General features: G+C 46.6%; 1 protein-coding gene across 5 annotated transcripts in view; it reads right to left on the bottom strand.

The window, feature by feature from the left end:
- CTIF (cap binding complex dependent translation initiation factor) overlaps nt 1-19,478 on the bottom strand; it is a 150,943-nt gene that overhangs the window by 79,098 nt on the left and 52,367 nt on the right. For all 5 annotated transcript variants that reach the window (XM_053932114.1, XM_053932115.1, XM_053932113.1 and 2 more), the window contains one exon: nt 17,675-17,750. In XM_053932114.1, the coding sequence (XP_053788089.1) occupies nt 17,675-17,750 (76 nt within the window). The remainder of the gene's footprint in view (nt 1-17,674; nt 17,751-19,478) is intronic.

Here is a 19,478-nt window from a genome sequence, read left to right on the forward strand (position 1 = left end):
TGTTTCACAAGGTGTTTCCAAGTAGGGACAAAAACCATTAGATTGAGGTTGGATATTAGGGAAAATTTCTGCATGGAAAGGGTTGTAAAACATGGAAGCAGGTTGCCCAGGGCAGTGGTGGATCCCTCATCACTGGAAGGGTTTAAAAGCTGTGTGGATGTGGCACTGGGGGACATGGGTCAGTGGTGGCCTTGGCAGTACTGGGGGAATAGTTGGATTTAATGATCTTACGAGTTTTTTCCAACCAAAACCATTCTATGATTCCATAAGAATCAGCACCAGAACTCAAGAAACCACACAACTCCTGGATATGCTTTCATATGTCAAGTGACCAACCCCAAAGACATTGCTTAGTGGGATGTCCTGGGTCATGTTGCCCCTCCTCACTACAGTTTTTTCAGCTGCTTTCTAATCTCCTTGATGCCTTTGCAGCTGGCAGAATCAGGCCTGCGATGGGCTCAGCTCCAGAAGCTGGAAAGGGTCTGAGATAGTGGCCACCAAGATTGGAATGGGCAGTGAGCAGAACAGGGCATGACAGGAAAACTGCAGATGCACTTAGTGATTACAAAGCTGGAAGGAGACACCAAACTGCTTGCCACCAGAGAGATGGTAATTTTAGCAACCAGCACATCCCCCATGTCTCTGCCAGCTCCGTTCTCTGCCCAAGACTCCTGCCCACTACCATCAGCACCACAGCCACAAGCATCCTCTGCCTTCAAAGTGGCTTTGAAATCACAGAGGGACTCTACAGGAGCCCTAGGATGCAAAATGAGGTCTCCCAAGCTACAAGTGGTTTTAGACATCCTGAATGGCATTCACACATAGCTAAAGAAGATTTAGGTAAGATATCAGCAAGGATTTCTTCCTTTGTGAGGGTGGTGAGGCCCTGGCACAGGTTGCCTAGAGAAGCTGTGGCTGCCCCTGGATCCCTGGAAGTGTCCCAGGTCAGGTTGTATCGGGCTTGGAGCATACTGGGCTAGTAGAAGGTGTCCCTGCCCATGGCAGGAGGCTGGAATGAAATGGTGTCTGAAGTCCCTTCCAACCCAAGCCATTCTATGATTGTGTGATACTGCTCTTTGCCTGCTTCATTTACACCCATGTACAAGATGCTAAAGGCACATGGGGTCCTTCCTCCTGCCTGCACCTCTGCTGGGATTGCAGACAACCCAGTGAGCCAGGATCTCTCAAGCCTGTCCTTCCCAAAACCAAGTCATCAGACATCTGTGACTCTGTGCTTGGCAGCCTCAACCTTTCTCTCGTTATCACTGCCAGAAATTATTCATTTAACATCCCTGGCCTTCTGCCAGCAAAAGCGCGGTGTGAGGAGCAGAACCATCTCCTCCGCTCCTCCTGTGAACCAAAGCAACAAAAACGAGGCTCTTACTCAAGCAAATTAAAAAAAAAAAAAATTCCCACCAGCTAAGAAAAGCTGGAGGTTAATATAAATTCCATGGGTTTGAGGGGGAAATGGAGCTGCATTCAAAGACTCGATGGCTAACCACGCTTCCTCAGTCTGGCAACTGCCCGCTCCCCCGGCAGAGTTATTGAGGAAGTTAGATGAGTGCTGTATTTGTTCCAGCTGCAGATTTCCCTTAACCCCTGGTAGTGGTGTTTTCAAAAAACACGGATCTTGTTTTCTTGATGGCAGTTTTTCATTTTTGTGCGTGCCACGGCTACAGTTATTAGCTTTAAGTGCTGTCATTTGTAGATTAAAACTGAAGAAAAAAAACCCCATTGCCATTCTAAGAAGTCCAGGCTGGATGAGCAAAACGCGGGATTAGAAGAAGGCTTTCAGGAATTAGCTTGGAACAGGAAAGAAGAAGATAAAGCCATTATAAAAGCTTCTGCTAATACAGGAGTCTTTTTTGTTGTGTTAATGCAGCCACACAAATTCCTATGAAGATTTATTAGTCAGGTCATAGAATCTGCTCTCCTTCCTTCTTTGATGATAGAATCAACAATATTTTCCTCGACTAATATGCTCCTTTCTCTCAACAGGGAGGAAATAAATTACATACTTTTCCAAGACTGTGCTTGGGATGCACAGAAGGCTACAGGTGAGGCTGATGCCTTCAGACCAGAGAAACAGATGCTGAAATTCAGATACCTGTTTAGAGGCCGCACTGTTTGGATGCTTCCTGCAAGGTGAGCACAGCCTCAGGTCTGTGGTACCCAACACTTGATGGAGCTGGGATACACAGGAACTGGGATACACAGGACCCCTTCCAGCATCCCAGACCTGCACAACACTCACTGTCCCATGGAACTTCAGTCCAGCAAAGCACTTACTTTATGCGATTCTGCTCCTAAGTCTACTATTTGCCTTGGCCTGCAGCCAGCCGAGCACTTAGGCACATGCTTAAACTTAAGCACAAGAGTAAACAGATTGAAGTCAGAGGGACTTAAAATTAAGCACATATTTCAAGGATTTGTTGGATAAGGGCCTTAACCCTGGTGTGCAGCATTTAGCTGGGATGATTCCCAGCTGATTAGCTCCCCCTTTTCCTCGACCTCCCCTCCACTGGACTGGGAAACAAACGGTTTCTGTTTTGGTACTATGCTAAAGGCCTGGCTTTAAAGAAACCTTGTCAAGCCTCCAGGCAAGCATGTCTTTCTTTAATTATACCTGCCTGTGAAATACCTTCCAGAAATCCCCACCCAAACAAAGCCTGAGGAAAGGAAATAACGGAAATTCTTGATGGTTTCCACGGGGGAAGCGATCCTAACCAGTGAGACGAGGCGCACGTAAGATGAGGCTGATGACTGTTCCTACTGTACACAGCTCCCAGCACAGGGAGACTCCCAAAAGCTCCAGCAGAAACTCCCAGCTACCTCAGCCCTCATCACCCAGGGCAGGATGCTCCCTGAACCTGTCCCCTGGACGTGTCTTTCTGAACACGTAAAGATGTGAAAAGCTATTTGGTGACCACACGGGAAGAAGAGAGACGTGGAAACACAAAATCCATGAAACCACCCCAGCAAACTGCAGCACCCAATGGGGAATCTTTCAAGATGCCAAATAGCTTCCGAAGGGCTGGAAGTCACTTGCAGGACTGGGGTATGTTTTGCCATTCTACGCCCTTTCATATGAACTTTTAAACTTTGTTTTGATTGCATCTACCCATGGCAGGACCTTGGTGGCTGTGGGTAGGTAGGCAGGTCTGGCAGAGTGAAAGCCCTCTTTCTGCAAACAGGCAGCCACTCCAAACATTCATCACAGGCAAGTCTTCGACAGAACAGAAAAGCAAAAGATGAGAAAACTGGACAGAGCAGACGGACATTTTCTGCGGATTTCTTCAGAAACAGGACTGCTCCCATCAAGGAGCACCAACTTGCTTGGACTTGAGAGTGGACTAAGGGACCATCACCAAGTCCCACTCTCATCCCTTACCTGTTCCCCTATAATTCACTTCTAACCATGCCCTGCTGCATTACTCTCTGCTCCTGAACAGTCAGTCATTCCCACCAGGACTTCAACTTCTGATTTACTCATGCTAAACATAGCAAAGGCACGAAATAAGGAAGTGCCTTTGGATAAGCAAGATGCCTGTGAAAGATGCCTGGATTCCTCCATCCAAACTGCAAATCACTCTAGGTGACCACTGAATCATTAATCACATGCAGAAAGACTTCTGTGCTGTCCAAACATCTTGTCTTTTAATACAACCTCATGTCAGGAAAATTACTTTAGATCTCCCAGAAGAGCACAGCCACCAGTTGCTGCACTACAGCCTTGCCCTTCCTGAACCAACAACTCTCAGATTTTGAAGACTTGCAGAATAAATTCAAGTTCTGCCTTGTATGCAAATCATGCCAGGAAAAGATGCATCAAGTAGAAGCCAAACAAGGCAGTTTTCTTCTCCTTCAGACAGGAATGTCAGGATGATCAAGTAGTCCCGGAACTCCACCTCTAACTCAGCAGGTTCCCAGCCTTAGGTACACTTGCAACCCTTGGAGCTACTTGAATTTTGTGGCCTCACTGGCCACGGGCAGCTGGGTCTTTTGGAATATAAGCAAAGGAGCAGTACCTTGTAATTCTGTCACATTTCACCTGCCCTCCACTGAGGTTAACAAAGCCAATATAATTATCACTTATACTTGAAAGCACCACCAAAATCCTGGAGCTAAACTCTGTGTGCAGAGATCAGAGAGCTGCTCCAGCACCAGGAGAAAAGGCTGAAAGAAGAACCTGCACCTTTCTTGCTTTTACCTTCAAACACGGGCATTTGTCAAAAAAGAAAAGAATTTAAATAACAAATCTGTTAGCCTAAGCACTTACAAATGGAACTACAAATGGTTTTCCTTTCAGGTAAAGGGAAGTGCGTAGCGTGTCTAGTCCCAACACTTTGGCACTGCAAGAGGGATGGGGGTGAGGCCCTGAATTCCACCCTGGTCATGCGTGTTCTCGCCATTCCCTCAGAATTCCAGGCAAGACACGGGACAACTCTCCCTCACCTCTGACAGGCTTTCATGACCATGTTTGGTCTCGCTTCAGCTCTTGGGGCACTTGCAGGAGAAGAGGAGTTTCCACCCGCCCGCCCTGACGAGGCGGTCGAGGGGAAAGAGGAGCCGGCGCGGCGCTCCTCGGATCATGTCAGGTCGCACGTACGTTTGAAATCGGCCACCGCGTTCTCGGCTGCCAGGAGCAATCTCGCGGCGGCTGCTTCCTCCGCTGCTCGCAGAGCTGATCCTCAGGAAAGCTCTGCAGTGCGAGGAAATCCTGGCCATCGCCAGCGAAGCGTTATCGAGGAGATAATAACAGCAGGAACTGCCTTTACGGCGAGATCGGCACCGCCATCCACGCGGCCGCGCGGTGCCAAGGGCCAGTGAGCCGGGACGCGGCCAGGCGAGGTCATGCATGCTGCTAGATGGTTAATTGTGTCAAAAGACAAAAAAAAAAAAGGTGGGTTCCTACAACTTGATGAGCATGATACGCTCTCCCTCTGGCAAATGCATCAGGTTTTCAGTGTATGATGTGGCTTCCTGCGTTGAACTCGACTTCTCTTAGGAGGCCACAGGTCCCACCTTCTCCTTTGGGAGGAGATACCATCTAGCCTGGCAGATGCCACCTGGAAAGACAATCACTATTCATGGTGGCAGAATCTAGCATGGACTGCAAGTTTTGTGACTGCTCTGGATTCATGAGAAATATCAGAGAAACCACAGCAGCCCTCTGACCAGTGTAGACCTCCTTCCCGAGAGATGCAGGAGGCCTTCATGACAGACAGGACTGGTGGGCACATTGGTATGGCCCCACAGCACCTCTTGAAGACATTTTACTTTAGGGATTGCTGGCTCAGACCTTCATGGTTTGTGATATACTTCTCAGGAGTAAGTAATTAAAAGTGCTGGCTTGAAAAATCGAGTGCTGCCAGGTGGTGGTGAATCCCTGGAACAAGCACAACATGTCCAGCAGCTGGGTCTCTTCCAACCCCATCCCTGCTGGATACTGCACACCTGCAGCACACACGCTTTGCACCTGCACTACGGGAGCAGCAGAAATTCCCCCTCTTGGACATGCCAAGAAATGGAGGAGGTGCAGGGCTGGTGGGACATGAGAGTTCACCTTCCCTGGGTGTGGATTTGGCCACATGTTGAGCAAGTGGGGAAGATGTTGCTGTGGCATTGAAGGAGCACCTAGGCAGGGTAAGGGGATGGGTTTCCCCCTACCATGAGAAACACCCACCCACTGGTAACTTCTCCAGCCATAACACTGCACCAGAAATAGAACTCCTCTGAGATTTCATTTTTGTTTTCTCTTTCTTTTTTTTTTTTTCCTTTTTGCAGGATTACTGACTTCGCAGAGTCTCTCTTTAATGTCACATGTGTGGCTCAGGTCCCTCAGGCCCCAGCAGAAACAGCCTGGGATATTTGCACAGACCCCTCACAATGGAAGGAAGAGGGTGTAGGAGGGAGGATCAGGCTGCTGACCCCTTTATTGTTCTTGGGCCAGAAGAAAGCTTCCTCCTGGCTTAAGAACCACGGCGCTGAAAAAGTTTTCCAGCCAAAACGAGTCAGATGGAGTCACTGGGTGGTGGTTTTTATTATTTTTTTTTTTTCTTTCTCCTTCCCCTGCCTCCCCCTTCGGTCAAGCGACGGGGAGTCACAGGGTTGTGCTCCATTCACAAAATACCTGCTGCACATCACGTAGTCCTTCCCCCCGACGGTGGGGAAAGGCGCTGTAACCCAAGCAAACGAAAATAAACCTTTTTTTTCTTCCTTTCTCTGCAGATTTGAAAAAAAAAAAAAAAAAAAAAGGGAAGAAAGGACCCTGCTCCCAGACTGACGCCTCCAGCATGCGCCCGCCGGGGAAGGGGTAGGCGGAGGGGGGAAACAAGACGACGATATGAAAGAAAACAAAAACAGCAAATTCTGCTCTGAAAGGATTAAATGGAGGTTTTCCAAAAAAACACCCCGCCATTATATAACGAGGCTTAGCTCGGAGTCACTGGGGTCACACGATGCAGCAGACTGGAAAAACCAAAGCGCAGTGTAGCCTTTTAATTGTTAAGCCAACCATTAAAAAAAAAAAAAAAAAAAAAAAAAAAAAAAAAAAGAAAACCGATATTGTAATTGCATAAGACGAGGTGGCCACTCACAAACTGATGGTCAGGGTACTTTTTTACCCCCTTTGGTCTTTCTGGATGAAGCACCATTTCAGTGAGAGCGTGACTCCTTGCCTTTGTGCTTATCGGGGTGGTGACCTGCTGTGCTGGGACGCTGCCGGCTCAGGGAGCGCACGGACCGCACCGCCCCCCGAAGCATTGAGGCACAGGGGGCTGGCTTTGCTCTGACAGCAAAATGAAGCACCAGTGGAAACCTTATCACAACAATCCAGGTATCAAATCACAACACTGAGCTTCCAGATGAAAATCTGCATGCAAGGAGATGGTTTTTTAGCATGTTGGTTGCACCTAGGAGACCTGCCACCATCCACAGCCACCTGCCTAGTCCCCAGGCTCTCCATAACCTTCAGGCTGAGTTGGTTGTTACAACCACAGGCAATCCTGAAGCTTCTTCATCCCTGATGTCTCCCAGCACTGTCTACACCAGAGACAGACTCATACAATCATAGAACCATTTAGGTTGGAAAAGACTTCTCTAAGATCATCAAACCCAACTATTCCCCCAGCACTGTCCAGCCCACCACTGAGCCATGTCCCCAGATGCCACATCCACATGGCTTTTAAATCCCTCCAGGGTGGGGCCCTACCACTGCACTGGTCAATAACACTTTCCATTAAGAAATTTTTCCTTAATATCCAACTAAATCTCCCCTGGTGCAACTTGAAGCTGTTTCCTCTTGTCCTGTTGCTCGTTACCTGGGAGAACAGACTGACTCTCCCCTCAAACACCCTCCTGCCAAGCAGCTCTAAGATCCTGGATACAGGGCTGAACAAGCTCCATGGGCAAGAGGGATGGGAACAACCCAAACAAGAAGAAAACTCTGGAAAACCAAACTTTCATTTAACCACAGGCCCAATGGCTGGAGCAGCGCAGCCACTGTTGTCATTCTGTGGTGTGACCAGGGTGTCCAGCAGCAGCAGTGGGATGGTGCCATCAGGCTGGAAACCTGGAGATCATCCTCAACTCATGTTTTCCTTTGAATTACAAGGGCACATCTCGTGTGAAAGGTGTTTCACACTTGAATCTTAAAAACTGCCTTTGGTCTGGATTATTGCTGTGGAACAATCATAGAACAACAAGACAGGGTGTCTCATCTCTCCTGCTGCTCCTCCAAACCATGTACATGTAGCTACTCACCCCAAATATTCTCATTCTTATCTAGAAAATGTGCAGCAACCTAAACTTAAGGAATATGTATTTTTATATTTCCTTTGTGCAGAGCACCAAGAGGAAGGCTGGCCAGCTGAAGGCACACACATCCCACCAGCTTTAGGACGTTGCTCACAGATGCATGATGGAGCAAATATCAGCAGTCCCTTCCCCAGAACTAACCAGCAGAAGCAATCCGTATCTTCTGTGACACCTGCTTATTTTCTCCAGCCAAAGGGTTTTATTTTTCCCAGCCAAAGGGAAACAAACAGCTCCTATAACCTCACATATTTTCTTTCCGTTTGGACAGGGCACCTCAGAAGAATATACAATGAGAAACGAAATAATGAAACAAGTCACAAAAGCAGGAAGAAATGAAGCTTTATCATTCTCTAGTGGTTTCTCTGCTCATACATTACAAGAATTATAAAAAAAAAATAAAAAGAAGAATGAAAAAGAAAGCAAGCTAACAATGAGGAGTTTCTCCACAACAGGAGGAACAGAACAAGCATAAAAAGGAATAAACCTGGGAGACATGGACACAGGGCCAGCATCGTGTGGCCAAAGGTGTGGAGACCACATTCCACTTGCTATTCCTTTTAGCCCAAATGAAATCAATCAAGCCCACCATCCAGCAAAGGCATTTTGAGGAGGCCACAGAGTTTTCTTTCACTGACCATGACAGCATGTGTACATTTGAGCACTTCCAGAGCCAGCAGGGAAGTTAATGGAGTATCCCTGGAAGTGTCCCAAGGTCAAGCTGGATGGGTCTCTGAGCAAACTGGTTTAGGGGAAGTTTTCCCTGCCCATGGCAGAGGAATTGGAACAATACAGTCTTTAAGGTCTCTTCCAACCCAAACCATTTAATGATCTTGAAAAAAAACCACCCACCAAAAGTACTTTTAAAATCATAAAATGAGGGACAATACAAACGCAGGACTAAAAGGACTTCTGGGTTAGAGAGCTTGGTCTGCTACCACAGCGAGGACATAATTTAATCCCTTCATAAACAGTCTTTATTTTCCCTGTGGAAGAGACATCCAGGCGACGTGTGCAGCAATAGATTTCCCACTTAAATGACAATCTTTGACCAAACCACCCTGCATTGCAATAAACACTTACCCTGCCACTAAATACCTATATTTACACCCGCAGCTATATATACATCTCTCCAAGCTGAATGGGATTCACTTACCTGCTGCCTCCGGGCAGGAAATTCGCATTTTAAGAACTTCTGGTCTCATTTATTGTATTGCTTTCTATTCCCACAACATCAGAGGAAAGGCAGCAGAAAAGGGTGGGGGAGCATCTTCTGGTTAAGAAGAAATTTATAAATGTGACAGGAAACATTAAACTCCTATTTTGTCGGACCAGGGACGAGGACATCCCCCATTAGCAGGATTTTTAGAGAGCGAGGTGTTTCTAGGCTCTCCAGGTTCCTCTGACAATGGGGATGTATGCACGTCTCCCTTTTCTGGTCCTCTGGTATGACTACTTTTTTTTTTTTTTTTTTTTTTTTTTTGAGAAAATTCCTTCCTTCCCTTCATTTTATTAAAAATTCATCTCTTTTACAAAGAGCGGGGAAGGGGATTAGGGTGTGGAAATAGCCAAGCCAGCAGAAATAGCTGCTTGACCAAAGCGACACTGAGTTTTTACTTGGGATCTTTAGAAATCTGGATTTTTTTTTTATTCCTCAACTGCTTTTAATAACATTTTAAAAAATTAACCATTCCTCCACATTACTGCCAGGTTGCAGGAAAATATTCAGCAAATTCAAGGGAGTGCAGCAAAAACCCTCTCAGTTTTCTAATGACTCCCCTGAGAAAACAAGGGAGAAGAAAATGTAACATTATTGAGAAGTTAAAATTCAGGCAGGATTTAAGGGGTGTATTTTGGAGTCTATAGAAATGACTGGGGAAAACCAAAACAGGTTTGCTTTGGATATTATATAGCTGCATAAAAGCAAACCTTTCTGAAAGGGAAGTCAGCTGTAAAGCTGGGAAAAATCCAAGTAGCTCCCTGGTGTGTTTAAGCCAGAGCATAATGTGGTGACATTTTTGAGCCTGAAATGCCTATTGAGCTGTTATTTATACCCCAGTACAATCCCCCTTGCCCAAACCAGTTAATTCTCCAGAAAACTGCAGTTCACAGGACTAAAACTACTTGTGGACTCCTTAAAAGTAAAACAGAGCATCTTTCTTCATCATCCTCCAGGAACAGCTCTCCCATACTCCTACTTCTTTGTGATCCCTGGTCATGAACCCAAACCCCAGCACTTCCTATTGGTAAGCCCAGCCTAGTCCCAACATATCTTTGTGTCCACCCCTCTGTCATCCCAGCCTGAGGAAAAGCTGCAAAGCCGCTCAAATCCCATTATTAATCTTATTTTGTGGTACAAACCAGTGGCTGGCAAACTGGGGCCTAAGGAACAGAGACAGTCCAGCAGTGGGCAACTCATGGTACCCATCTCTCTCCTCCTGAGGCTGGCATGTCCTTAACTTGGGAATGGGAAAAACAAGGTAGGTGGGGGACAGGGACAGGTGGAAATGTGGGTGTTCGGGAGAACCTCCTACCCCTGACAGGGCAGCAGCACCTCCAGAGAAAGGGACAACCCCTCAGCACATCTGGAACTGCTCTGGTGCAAGGAGCATCGCGCCAGACCGAGCCCTGCCGGAGCATCCCATGGGAGATACATGGAGTTGAGCATTTTGTGGGCAAAGGTGGGATTTCCAGAGAGTCGTGAGATGGGACATGTCTAACCTCTAAGAAGCAGCTCCCCTCAGGGCTTTGGTAACTGAGGGGGTCACAGACACCTTCGGTTTTGACCTCATTCTGCTCAGAGCCAAAATGCAGCTCAACCAAATTCAGCCCCAGGTGCAGAGAAACGCCTGCAGGTTTCCCCACGTTGCACATGCACTCCGAGCCCGAGGTGGTCACATCTGGATGGAGAGCAGCGTGACCTGGCACAGGAGAGTGAGAGACACTGCAGAGTGGGGTTTCTGCTTGGCAAAAGCCTTTGGAAAAGCTTCATTTCCTCTGCCCAGAGCAGTGTTCCAGGGCCATGCGGCGAGGCCGCAGTGCCCTCTAGCGCTGCAAGGCTCCCCTCTGCCACCAAACACTGCCCAACTTCAGAGCTGCAGCATAAACCACCCTTTGTCCCTTCCACCTTCCCTCCCTGCTCATCCCAAACCCCGACTAGTCAATCCAGCTGGGGTGTGAGAACATTCCAGTGCCTCTTATCCTGGCAGGCACTGCAGCCTGGCCCTAATTCTGACCAGTGGACCAGGAGCAGCACCAGGAGCCACAACAAAACAGGATCTCTGCGCCCACCAGGTCGGGAAGACACCCCCAGGAATTATGAGTCAGCATTGCAATGTCTGCCTGACAGCCAGAAGAGTAACACCAGCCCTGAGAAGAGAGAGCCCACATAATTTTCCACAATCAGGAACCTGCTCTGAGCCGTAATAATGATAATAATAATAATGATGATAATAATAAAAATGAGAACAACAATTGTAATAATGACAAAGAGAAAAATAATAATGATAATAATAAAGTAATAATGGAAACACTGAAGTTCCTGGCCATTTCTCCAGTGTTTCATTTATGCACTGAATAAGGCTATCAGGCTTATTCATAATAAGGCTGTGGTATTAGGAAATTGGATATTAGGAAAGATTTCTTAATGGAAAGGACTGTCAGACTCTGGCACAGGCTGCCCAGGGCAGTAGTGCAATTGCCATCCCTGGAGGGATTTAAATGCCATGTTGATGTGGCACTTGAGGACATGGGTCAGTGGTGGCCTTGGCAGTAGTGAGGGAATGGTTGGACTCAGTGATCTTACGGGTCTTTTCCAACTTCAATATTTCTCCGATTCTGTGGTATGAAAGATCATCATAATCTGAAAAACCCACTAGAAGATCTTCCCTTTCCTGCACATCTGATAAAACCTTCAGGGTTTATAACCTTCAGGGATCATAGGGACTGTGCTCTGCCAAGAGAGCCCAGGCTCATGGGAACCTGTGAGGTGATGGGACATTCACAGTCTTGGTCCAGCCCTCTCCAGTGCTCTGGAGATCTCCATGGCCTCGTCTGCCTTCCTTGGCAATGGTGGCCTTAACTCTGCCGTGGGAGTGATGCTGCAGGTGACTACAGCAGTTTGCCCTCTCTGCCCCAGGTGATGGTCACTGTCAGCTGGGTTGAATGAAACAAACAAAGGGCCACAGAAAGGCCGTGTCTCTCTGGAAGCCATGGCAAACCAAAAGCTTTTTACTCAGGAGCAGAGCTCCCAATACATTGTGACCTATACTCAAGTAAGTCTTGGCTCTTTGACAGGGACTTTCCACAGTGGTTTTAGCTGTTACTGTATTGGAAAGACCCTTGGGATATGGGCTTGTCAGGCAAGAAACCTTCTCTGGAGGCAGTGCTGTGCCCACACACTCTGGGCAGACTCCAGCAGGAAAAGGGGGCAGGGAGAAGTAATCCCCCCCTTTTGGGGCTCCTAGGGAGGCACCCCAACCTTTTCATAAGTGGTGAACACATAAAGGACACCGGGGTAGACCCCGTGAGTGACAGCAGGGACAACAGAGCACAAGGGGCACACTCCGTATGGACCAGGCCACTCCCAGTGGGAGGGGATGCCAGGCAGAGGGATCAGCCCACCCCAGATCCACCAGCACAGAACAGCCTGCTAGGAGAGGGCCACACTGCCATGAGCTGTGAAAGAGGAGCAATCTGGTTTGCCTAAGGTGCTGGGTAAAATGAGAACTACCAAGCCTTGCAGTGTAGACAGAGCAGGCAAGAGAGGAGGTGGCAAGGTGACAGCTCCGTACGGTGATAGTAAATAACACCAAACCACCACAGACCTGTCTGTGGGCTCCAAAGAGACCTGTTCTCCTGCTGCCATCTCCCTGGAAAGATCAGGGATCTGCAGGGTCCAGGACCAAGCCCTCACACCAGTGCTGGACACCAATCTCCCCTCCTTGCCTGCAGAGTGACAGCAAAGGCGTTGCTTGCTCATAATCTATTCTCTCCCCCTGGACACCTGGGTTGGCTCTTATTTCTCTTTAGGAACCTTCCATATCTGACCAAACCCACATGTGAACTGGTCCATTTCTGCACCCTACAGAGCTGACAGGGAAGAACATGGGTACCTCATATGGGAATCATCCAGCCCTTCCTAGACCTCTCCACTGAGGTGCAACAAACCATGTCCCAGTGTGTCCATGCCTCACGTGGGGCAGGAATCCCAAGTGACCAGCACAGGTCCCACCTTTACTCCCATGATCTCCACACTGAACTGTAAGGTCTGACTTCAAAACACTTGTAGGTGAGAAGGAGGCTCAAGGAAAATGGCAAAGCTGCCTGTGGGTCCCTCAATTCAGGGTGGTTTTCTAGCACCAGGACAAAAGCAGCATAACATTAAGGCTAAAGGAAGAACCTGCAGCTTGCTTGCTTTTGCTTTCAAACACAGGCATGTGTAAAAAGGAAGAGTTTAAATAGCAAATCTGTTTGCCTAAGCACCTATAGGCTGAACTACAAACCGGATCAGGAATCCTGGTGCTTCTTAATCCTGTTTGGACAAAATCAGGAACATAGTGGTGCTAAGAGGAATGTGAACAACTTAGAGTCTGCCTTTCTCTTAAGGAGCTTCTCCCTTGTTTCTCTTCCAACAAGGAAGCTGGATGACGACTGCAGCCAGAAGAGAAACAAGCAGTTTATTGTAACAGCAAGCATATGACAAAAAGGGTCAAGAATCAGTAAGGAAACGGAAGGAGATGAGCTGAAGGCAGTAAGATGCCAAACCAAATGATATCAATGCCATCTTCCAAGTTTATCTCATTACAACAATAAAGCCCAATACGCCTTTCAGAAGTGCCACATTTCTACCTCCTAAAACACAAGACAAGGAGCAGCTGGGCAGTGAAAGCACATTCCCAGCATTCAAAGGAGGGCAAGCCCATTCTGAAGGCACAAGTCCAGCAAATTGAAAGCCAAACACTGCAATACACAAGTCCAGAGACCACTTGGGACATGTGCCAAAACTCTCTGCTTGTGTCTAGCAGGGTTTACAGCACACCCCTGCAACGTGCAGCCTCCTGTGTCCTTTGTGAGTTACAGCAATTCCACAGGAAGGAGCAGGGTGGATCTTGCTCAGAAAAGCTGTGACTGCCCCATCCCTGGAAGTGTCCAAGGCCAGGATGGACAGGGCTTGGAGTGACCTCGGAGAGTGGAAGGTGTCCCTGCCCATGGCAGCGGGGTTGGAAGGGGATGAGCCTCAAGTTCCCTTTCAACTCAAGCCATTCCATGATCCTGTGATCTTGCAGAACATGACCTCTTGGGTTATTTTCTCTGGTAAGTGTACATTTTGCCAAGGGCTCGCTTGCCAAGGACTCTGAAGACTAAATCTGGGATCAGAGTACTTGGATGTGACACATCCAAGCCTGAACAGCTTCCCAAGTGTTTGCCAAAGGGAGCAAAAGCAAAAGGCACTGACTCAGCCCTCCCTGTGACGTCCTCATGACGCCAAGGTGGTTATGTGGTCTCCTTCAGCAAAACAGCTGATGTGGAAATGGAGAGGATGATAAAGACTCTTTCTGCACCTGAGCTGCGCCTCTCTATGCAGCAGATGCTCCCTGGTGTGCAGTAAAAAGCAGATCTTACGAATGGAGAACACTTACCTTCAAAACAGTCATTTTTGGCAGCACTCTGGTGAATTAGTGCCCAAATCCTACTGCAGACTCTTATGAGTAAGGAGAGATGAAGAGGTTATGGCTCATGAGCTGAGCCAAGGCAGTGACCTCATGAGCTCCTAGCCATGAAGCTTTCAAAAATAAAAACCTATTCACCAGTAAAAAACAAGCACCTCAGATGGATTTTGAAAGGATAGGCCATGAGAAAGCTTCAAATTACGAGTTGTGGTGAAGGCATTGTGAAGCCTGTGCATGTCCACGAGATGGCAGAGCACACCACGCTGTGAGAGCATCCCCAAGGACTGGGATGCACGAATTCCAAACAAAAGAAGAGGATCTGGGGAAAGGTCACTTGGGTTTATTTTGTTCTGTTTATTTTTCCACCTTTTAATTGCCAAATAGTCATAGGCTTTCCTTGCAATATTTTGTTAAAATACTATTGATAGATTCCAGCATAAAAACTCATGTATAGGGGATATTAACACCCAGATATCCAGAACACTCTGCTCAATCCCCAGAACACCAGAATATTCTGCTTGATTAGGGACATCTCTGCATGTCTCTGTAGGTACCCATTCAGACCTGGATGTACACTGGAGATTAGTTCTGGATTCATGCCCTGTGTCTATCACACCTTAACACCAAAGGCACACAAACCTCCAAGCAGCCTGCAAGCAAGACTCCCCACCTCTCTCAAACGTGGTGCTTTTAACCTTTCCATGGCTGCTGAAGAACACCCAGCAGCTAAAAACTTCCATCTGACTCGTGCTGGAGGATGCTTGGACCACCCCAGTTGTGCTGGAGGATGCTTGGACTGGTTCAGTCACACTGGAGGATGCTCAGACTACCCCAGAGGAGCTAGAGGATGCTCAGATTGGCCCCTCCATCCGTGCATGCCTGCTGTAAGCACATGAGCTCCCAAACACAGACAGAACAGAGTTTATGCATCACCAGCCTGAAAAGCCTCTTCCTCAGGATGCAACACCCATGAACACAACAACCCCATGGGGTGAGGGATTTTCCTTTCACAGGCTCACACAAGGGAGTATCTCCCCTTATGCCCCCACCCCCACACTGCTCCACAGAGCCATTTAAAACAAGGGATGAGGAGCAGTAAAATCACTGTCAGCACAGCACGGTTGCATCCAAATCCAGTTAACAATGATATGTCAGGATTAAACCAGCTGTCTGCAAGTATTTCACTTGTCCATGTTGAACAAGATAAACCCACACCCAGAGCCACCTGGGTCCTAGCTCCCACAGATATATATGACTGCCTGTACATGCCAAGGTAAGCATGTCTGCAAATTAATGCAGCGCTGCACGAGTCTGCCTGAGGCACAAACAAAGCATCAAATCCAGCATTCCCACTAGGTCTTCCAGCTTAGAGATGTCACACTAATAATTAAGCCAGATACTAATGTATATATTGGAATGAATTCATTGCATTCAATGTACTCTTAGGACATGATGAAATGATAACCAGACCAGGAGGACCTGGCTTATTTAACAGCTGTTGATTAAAACCCTATTGAAGGTAATCAGCTCCTCACACCAAAGATGGTTTGATTCTTCATTTCCAATTATTCCCCAGGGAAACTAACCTTATTTTACAGAATTAATGGGGTTTGTATCAGCTGAACCTGATGGGTTTTTTTTTTCCCTGTGACCTAAAGTCCAGACATACCAAACATGGAAGAGACTGAGCAGGAAGCAGCTGCAGGCAGTGCTCCTCCCTGCCAAAGTCAGCTGCCCTTCTCCACTCCTTCATGTACTCAGTGCCAAATAGCTCACCCAAAAGAAACAGTAAGGCAGATTGTCACATGGTCTGCAGGATGAGCAAAGCTTTTCCTCACATGATGTGTGAGCAAGAAGCCCGGCTATTGGAATCCGAAATGCAAGGAACTCTCAGAACTTTGGGTCTGTAAGCCAAAGCTTAGAGTTAAACACAAGATTTGATTTGAGACCTTGGAAAAGGCTCCCAAACTTAAGTACTAAAAGCAAGAATGAAGATTTATAGTTTAAGGCAGAGACATGTTAAGCTAAGTAGAAGAAAGTTTAGAGTTTCAGAGTTTAAGATATAGAAAAAATAAAAGTAGTTACAGAGGTGAACAAGGAATTTAGAATGCACTACTGTAGGTTTGTGTGTCATAACATGATTGGCTAAGAAAGCTTACATTGTAGCATGAGTCCGTAAGATGAAATATTTAAGGATTAGGTCAAAAGCATAAATATCCTTGTTAGCAGTGTTTTATTAGTTAATAAATGCTTAAAAGGTCTTTTAACTAGAGGTCTTGTGACCTTCTGAACCATGCAGTGAAGCTGTGAGCCGAAACTCATCCTTCCTGCCTGTGTAAAAGATTAAAAAAAATAATCGCACCATCTAAAGCAAATCAGAGGTCCCGTCTCTAATTCATTCAAAATTCCCACACCTGGTGAGCTCTTGGCTCAGCACTGGAAAGGGTAACACTACCACAGCACATGAGATATTTTTATCCTTGCCTCTGGAGGCAAAGAGGTTTCAGCAAAAACACACTGAGCATCGTCAGAAACTTGCCTAGCTCAAGCAACTCAGCTCCTTTGAGGACTAGGGCTCTGTAAAATGGAAAACTATATGATGCTGACTAATTGACTTTTTCAACTTGTCTTCTGAACTCCTGGGTTTCATCCTGCTATTCCCCAACATCCAGGCTTCAGAGTCATTTAACCAGAACTGCCAAAACTGCAAAGAGAGATCTGGGGAAAGAACATGCTGGAGAAAACACACACATGGATTACCACTGCATATAAACATGGGCACTGCCCCAAAGGACCAATACCTGGGTCAGCACACTCTGGCTGACACTCTGGGTCAGGCACTGCTGGCTTCCTGGCAACAATTTATTTTGGAGCTGTCAGGAGGGGTTGATGCTTTCCAGAATCTCCTTTTCTTCAATATATGAGCCCTGTGCACATCCACATATATACATATATATATAGGTATATACTGCCCTCAGTGTATCACCTCCCAAAAAAGTCTGCGTGGTAACTGCCCATGCCCAGCACTAACACCTGAAACCACAGGAACAAATTTCCCTCCCAACCCCTAAAGGACCACAGCCCAGGAACTTTCCTAGTCCTGATGAGGTTTCCTAAGGGAACACAAGGCAGGGAAGGTGCTGCTGCTGGTCCCCACCATGGCAGAGGCAGATATCCTCATCACCTACCTGCCACACTGGAAGGACTTTCTCTATGTCATTCAAGTTGATGCTGTCACCATCCTCGTATTTCCCCTTTCCAAGCCTGTAGCAAGAAGAAAACAAAACAAAAACACGTGAAAATTCATTGGAGATACAGTTAATTTTCTATTACAGCACAAGGGGAATATCAGTTGTCACTGCAAAGGCCTCTCATGGAAACAAAGAGGCTCTCTCTGGAGCAAGTGAGCTGTGCTTCCAAAACACTCCCACGCAAGCGTAAAGCTGTTAATACAAAATTAAATGCTTTGCTCAGTCCTCTCCACCTGCACCATCTGCCACAGCTTGCAAACACTTTTGGTAGTAGCAGCAGTGAGAAAAGCAAAGGCAGTCCTGAGCCCAGGGTGACTTGATTTCCAGACCAAGTAAAACTGAAAGCACAGCCCACCTGGACAGCAGAAATGAGAGCACAAAGAAAGTAATGAAAAACGTTTCCTTTGAAGCACTGCTCATTCGCTGGTCTCCACGGGAGCTCCAGCTCCCCCGATGAGAAAGGTGTTGAAAATCAGCAAACACACACCTCAGACAGGAAGCAGCAATCAATATAAATATAAACAGCCAATTTGAAAGACAAAGAAATTGGGATGAGAAGTCAAGCACTCATACATCATACACAGAACTGGAAGCTGAAGGACTTTCTTGGAATAAGAAAGAAAAAACAATCCAAAGATAATTACTAGTTGGATGCAAAGAGTTTGTGATGATACAGAAAAATAAAGAAATGGTCAATAATTATCATCCTTCTATGTCCACAAACAACAGAGATTATCTTTCTTTATTATGCAAGGGTGATACTTTTTTTTTTTTTTGTCAGTTAGAAGCAAGATATTGTTAACTAAGTTACAGTAGAGTCTTTGGTAGCAGGTGACACAGGTAATCAGTGCCTAGAAGTTAGAGAAAATCAGATCTTGGTATTAGAGACAACAATTTTTCTCAAAAATTGAGAAAAATGGCATGTGCTGAAGTACCAGGCTCAAAAACCAGCAAGCTGAAGGAAAGCAATTTAATTAACCTTAATCAACTTGAACATCCTGGTTTAGTAGAATGTATCTCTGACCATGCAGGGGTTTGGACTAGGTGATCTTGAAGATCCCTTCCAATCCAAACTATTCTGTGATTCTGCATTTATTGGAAATCAGAGGTGTTTGACAATTGACTTTGCATCCTAGATGAAATGCTGACTTTGACTTACAAAGTGCGCATACATATACAGAAACATACATCTGAAAAATATACTTATATATATGTATTTATACAGATGAGAAAAATCATGTCACACATCTGGGGCCAAACAATGCCAGCTGCAAGTGCAGAGCACAAGTGTATTGCAGGAAAAGGTCATCTGAAAAAGGTGGGGACCGTCCCAGGCTGAATTTCTGATGCTGAACTGTGGCAAAAAGGCAGGTGATGAAGAGGAGGCAGGGATTAGGGGGATGAAGGCAGTTTTCCTCCAGAGACAGCACAGCTGAGCCCCAGCTACAGGACCACAGGCAGCACTGGCAGTCGTGTTTCAACGAGGCAGTAGAGAAATTCCTTAGAGTACCTGAAAAACTCAAGGGATACATGTGCTTGGGAGATACTTGGAATGAAGAGAAAATACCAGCTACAAAAGGATGTTTGATCTGGAAGAGTACAAGCAGAGCCAAGAGCTAGCACTGGAAATTAAAGCCAGATGAATTCAGGTCAGAAATACGGTACAGTTTCCTGCTTTTTCTTAGCTGTTCCACTTGTGATTATTCAGCATGCCACCAAACAGCATTTTCCAATAAAAGCA

Source organism: Vidua chalybeata, chromosome Z (assembly GCF_026979565.1).
Source record: "Vidua chalybeata isolate OUT-0048 chromosome Z, bVidCha1 merged haplotype, whole genome shotgun sequence".
Classification (NCBI taxonomy): domain Eukaryota; kingdom Metazoa; phylum Chordata; class Aves; order Passeriformes; family Viduidae; genus Vidua; species Vidua chalybeata.